The sequence below is a fragment of the Solanum tuberosum genome, unplaced genomic scaffold, assembly GCF_000226075.1.
Source record: "Solanum tuberosum cultivar DM 1-3 516 R44 unplaced genomic scaffold, SolTub_3.0 scf00209, whole genome shotgun sequence".
In the NCBI taxonomy this organism is placed as follows: domain Eukaryota; kingdom Viridiplantae; phylum Streptophyta; class Magnoliopsida; order Solanales; family Solanaceae; genus Solanum; species Solanum tuberosum.
The window spans coordinates 883,816-889,680 of NW_006239134.1; the positions used below are offsets into that span (position 1 = coordinate 883,816).

General features: G+C 37.6%; 1 protein-coding gene across 1 annotated transcript in view; it reads right to left on the minus strand.

Annotated features, from left to right (window-relative positions):
• Positions 1 to 3,485: 3,485 nt before the first annotated feature.
• The window catches only part of LOC107062213 (uncharacterized), a 3,557-nt gene continuing 1,177 nt past the window's right edge, over positions 3,486 to 5,865 (minus strand). The window contains exon 2 of the mRNA XM_015312579.1: positions 3,486 to 4,072. Within this exon, the coding sequence (XP_015168065.1) occupies positions 3,486 to 4,072 (587 nt within the window). The remainder of the gene's footprint in view (positions 4,073 to 5,865) is intronic.

Below are 5,865 nucleotides of genomic sequence, written 5' to 3' on the forward strand. Positions count from 1 at the left end.
GAATTGAATTAATGGTATATAGGAAATAACATATGTCCTTTGGAAAAGATTCGTCCAACACTTAGAAAAAAAAATGGGGCGGGTGAACAGTAAAATTAGCTACTGGAAATTGTCTTTTTCTGCCGGACAGATTTTACGAAAATGGGCATAACTTCTTCGTCCGAACTCCGAATGAGGTGAAATGAAGTGCGTTAGGTAGCTAACTCAAAGGGCTTTCCATGGATATATTATTGGCCACCCAAATAATTTGTGTGCTAGGAGATATGACCCTTCAAAGTAGACCCTCGAAAAAGGCTTCACTTGGAAATTTCGGATTTTGATACGGTTGCTCTAAAATTTGGGTTAGACCCATTTCCCACTCAATTTGACCCCCTAAACAAGAATATGAAGTCGGATTTTCGAAAAACGAAACGGATCTTTCTATAAGTAGCTAAACAAGTTTTCGGTAACTTCCGAAGCACATTTTTAAAAACTTTTTGGGTCAAATTCAAATATAATCATTTCATTAAGTTCTCGACTCTAAACTCACATGTGAGGCTCTAGTTTCACTCTATCATTTTCCGGGTCGTTACATATTGCAACATACCAAGAGTGCGTCGATACAAGGTTGCATCGGCAAGAGGTGAACCATCGCCTGCTTTGGGTGGTGAACTTGAGCACATGGGTGCCGTAACTCCTTTTCAGTCGGCCATATCCAAATCTGAGAGGATCTCAAGTATGTTTCTTGACTGTTATAAGATAATCCCATTCAAAACATGTTTGACTATCCCCAAAAGATAGTTGAGTTCACCAAGGTTATTTAGGGAGAACCTGTCAGCTAGAGAATTGATTACATGTGCGACAACGATTGGGTAATTCCCAATAATGAGGATATCATCAACATACACAAGAATATACTTCGTGACAACTTCATATGTGAAACTAAATAGAGAAATATTTGATTCAGACTTAACGAACCTAATTTTAGTCAGGTGAGATTTGAGAGCTTCATACCAGGCACTTGGAGCTTATTTTAGGCCATAAATAGCCTTTTCGAGACAGCATACATGATTTGGAAAATCAGAGTTAGCATAGCCTTTCGGCTGAGCCATGAATACTTGCTCCTCTAAGTTACATTGCAAAAAAGCATTGTTCATGTCAAGCTGGTGAACTTTCCAATTGTTTTGAATTGTAATGGAAAGAACAATTCTGATGGTGGTTTGTTTGACAATCAAACTGAAAGTTTCATGAAAGTCCAATCCTAGAAATTGTGTGAAACCTCTTGCTACTAATCGCGCCTTGTACCTGTCAATAGAACCATCAACTTTCCTTTTAATGCGAAATAACCAATTAGAATCAACAACATTGTTCATCGGGTCCCTAGGTACTAGTTCCCAAGTTTGGTTTCTCATTAAGGCTTCGTATTCCAAATCCATGGAATTCTTCCATTTTGTGTGCTTAACGGCTTACATAAAGGTATTTGGGGTGGTAGAAGGGTGAGCCAAGAAGTTGAATTGTTTTTTTGGACCTTGTGACCACACTGGAGGGTGGAGGGGCAGCAGCAGTAGGCATAATTTCTGGAGGATTCGGTGGCTGCTGGTTCAATATTGGTGGGGAAGTACTGGAATCGGATAATGGGGGAGAGGTGTTGTGGGCTGCATTATTAAATAGTGAAGGAGATTGAGAAGCGATAGGAATTATACCTGATGAAGTGGAGACTACTGGTATTGGCCTTTCAATTATGGACTCTGGAGTGTTGGAATGAGAGGGAATTGTTAGGGGGATAGGAACAGGCGGCAAAATAGTTGGAACGAGATTGTAGTCCAAGTTGTATTAGACTTCTGGTTGAGTTTCCTCATAGACTTGGGACTCTATGATTTCCCATTTTAACGTGGAAAACTTCTTTTTCAAGTGTGAGAACATTTGAGTAAAAGGAAAAATATCTTCACAAAATTGAACATCACGACTAACAAATATTTTTTAGTGCACTAGATTAAAACAGAGGTGTGCATGATGAACAATAAAAAATCTTAAGTAGACACATGGTGTAGATCTAGGCTGAAATTTATTTTGGGTATGTGTTTTAAGCCATGAATAACAAAGATAACCAAAAAAATTTAGCAAAGAGTATTTTGGAGGTTCGCTAAATATTTTTTTATAAGGAGAATAATTATTCAGGCCAGGTGTAGGGAATTTATTTAGGAGATAGACAGCATGGTGACAGGTAAAGGATCAAAATTCAGATGCTAGTGAGGCTTCATTGATAAGAGTTCGAGCTATTTCGATAATGTGACGATGTTGTCGTTCAGCGATGGCAACGCGTTGGGGTGTTCAGGGTGGGAAATTAAATGTTCAATGACATTGCATTGTAGGGTAGTGTTTAAGACCTTTGTATTCACCCCCTCCATAAGTATAAAGTGAAGCAATTTTGTGTTTAAAATTTTTTTCCACCAAAGGATGAAAATGCGCAAAAATTGAAGCGACTTCACTTTTGTTTTTGATTGTATACAATCAGGTATATTAGTTGTAATGCTCAACAAAAATGCAGTAATACAACTTTTTATCAATGCATAAAATGGGTGATAGATCCCATAAATCACTAAATAAAGTTTGAAGTGGTGCATTACTATTTAAAGTGAGATGTTGAAATGGCAAACGATGAGCTTTATTTGGTGAGCAAGAATTACAAAACTAAAACTTTTCGTTGGTGGAAAAGGGAAGTGAAAATTTATTCAGTACTAATTCTAGGATTTTCAGATAAGGATGACCCAAGCGACGGTGCCACAGTTGACGGGAGACTTTGGTGGAGGTGAAGTTGGTGGAAGGTGAAATATGATCCCTCTGGGTTCACTTATAGAGTCCATGTTTATTCCGGTCTTCTACCAGCTTTCTCCAAGTTTTGAGATCCTTCACAAGAAAAAAAGTGTGAAAAAATTCAATTGAGGTTAGATTGTCAGTGCAAAACATAGCAACAGAAATAAGGTTATTTTTGATAGCTGCAGCACAAAGAGTGTTAGAGATCATGCAATTAGAGTTAGAAGCCTTAATTTGAGTTAAACCAATGTGAGTAATGGGAATAGTTTTACCGTCACCCATGGACACTTCCTCATTGCCAGTATATTCTTTAAGATTATCTGAATCTGTTGTGATATGATGGGTTGCTCCATAATCAAGGATCCAAGGATTTGTATCTAGGTGATGATTCGACATAAAGTTGACCTTAGCTTCAAAGTGGTTGTGCAATTTTGAGCAACACACATCAACTGTGTGACCGATCTTTTGGCAAAGTTGGCATTTCACCGCTTGCCTGGGTTGTCTCCCATTTGTTGAGTGCCAGGGTACGCCTGTCATGGAGCTTGTGGTTTCGAAGATTGATTAGGGAAGCAACGATTATTCTTCTGATGTTGGGGTTGAAAGTTGGTCCTTTATGCAGCTGTGGCCGTGATGATAGAGGATTATTTGTAAATATCTTGATGTTTGAGAAAGAGTTCATGGTCCGTGAGTTTCTAGAATAGCTCCTCAAAGCTTAGGGTTGTGTCTCGTGCTCTTATAGCGGAAGTGATTTCACGGTACTCATGACCTAGGCCACTCAAGATCTTGATTGCTAGTTCATCATCAGCCACTAGAAAGCCTGCTACTTTGAGAGCATCCACAATTGATCTGATCTCCTTTAGGTAAATAGCAACAGTTTTGGAGGCCTTTTTCAAGTTTTGCAACTGATCTCGCAAGCTAATGATCCGAGTGTGACTCCTATTGGCATAAGCTGTATGAAGGAGATCCCATGCTAATTTTGCCAAGGAGGCAGTTGCAACAGTGGGAGCAATGGTGAGGTTAATTGATGCCATCATTGCCTTTTGAATTAGTTGGTCTTGGCAAAACCGCATCTCATATTCAGGATATGAGATGGTCCTATCAGTTTGTGTGATAGTGGTTGGCGGAGCAGATTTGGCACCAGTGATATGCCCAAGGAGCTTGTGTCCATTGAGTAGCATCACTAGTTGCTCCTTCCAGGTTACAAAGTTGAGGTTACCGTGCAGGTTGATAGGCAATTGGGTAGCTGGATTGAACTGTACCACATTAGTGGTAGTCGGAACTGCAACATCAGTGTCACTGGTGGTAGAATGTACAACAATGTTTTTGACGCGAAGAGATAGACAAAAAAAATTGGTTCAAACTCATGAGAGTTTTAGAGAGGCTCTGAAACCATAAAGAGTTTGAGAATCAAAGAAAACATGAATGATCTTATTCAATCATAACATCAACTTAAATACAAGACGTAACTAACTTGACTAATTCTAAGGAACTACTCTAACAACTTAATGTGTAACTAACTTGACTAAATCTAAGGACCTACTTTAACAACATAATCTAATCTTATGGAAAAGATTGAATCAAATGATTTGAACTAAATCTACTATAACAACCTGATAAGTATTTATAACATACTACTGCGAGTATCTCAACAATAGTAAGCTTCAAATTCCTGCATGCTTTCTTAATTCTTTTGTATATAACTTTTTTCTCAAATGTTTTAAGTTTCTTGTAATCTAGTAAAAAGCAAGTTTCTTTTAATCAAGTCCTTAGCATAGTTTTTGTTGTATTTAAAGTGAAAAGACAACAATAATTATTTACTTAAAGAATAAGCTCATAAATATACTGGCATCTTCTTATAGACCAATATTATATTAAACAAAAGAAATATCTATATATTATCATCAAAATAAATTTAGAGAAATTTTATTATTTTATCATATAGTATATTGAACATTATTGCTATTATAAGAAGTTTCTAACTACATTAATAGCCCACAGAAGAAAGTTCCTATAGTTAGAGCTTGCATATATATATATATACACTCACTCACTTTCTCTATTGTTTTGTACATGTGCATTGTAATGATCGTCTAGTTCATTTTCTCCCTAATGCCTTCTTTTCGTCGTTTAGGTTTTATGCATGTTCCTTTTAAACTTGAATAGTTTACTTTAGTGAAAACATCAGGTAAAAATCATCAGAATGAAATTATGTTGGTTGCATCAGCTCTGGAATGGACATTTTAGGCTAGTGGCACGGTTGGTTTGAATCTCGAGGCTTTCGGCGTGAGATTATGCAATTAGGTATTTTAGCTTCTGAGATTTGGCCTAAGTTTGACCTTGGTCAACACTTTTTGTACAGATGCTCGGATTGAAATTCCGTCAGCGTGGTTAGCTCCAGAATGTCGAGTTTGGTCTAGAATGACCTTTAGCTTGGGTCCTAAGGCTTCCGTGTGAATTTGAGAACTTAGACGAATTGTTGGAAAGCTTAAAGGCCTAGAGTTTACTTTGGTCAACATTCGGAGAATTAGTTGTCGTATGAGAATTTTATCAATGCCATTAGCTCCAGAATGTTGAATTTGGCCTAATTGGATCTTAAATCTTGGGTCTTGAGTTCTTCTTTTTGATATTTTGGTGTTTAGGAAAAATGCTTAGTTTTAGGCCTAATGGGTCCCAATGGGGTATTTCTATCATAATAATCTTTTTACTGAAATCTAAAAATTTTGTTGAGTCCGGAATGCCGAATTTAGTGGGGTAGCATATATTGTTTATTTTTATCGGATCCCGAATGAATCCCGACAGTCCATTCGGAGACTTTGGAAAATATTAGAAAAAATCTGGTGCATACTTTTAGCAATAGAAAATGTCCTTTTTAGCGACCAGAAATCCTTTTAGCGACCAGACCTACCATTATTTCAAGCCGAAAATCAACACTCAACCCTCATTTACTAAACACAATTTCTCTCTGATATTAGCTATATTTTGGGTGATTCAAAGTCTAGGTTACTCAAAATTGGCCTGACTACACATTGGAGTGCTTGGGGACTGTGGGGGGCGGGGGGGGGGGGGAACCTT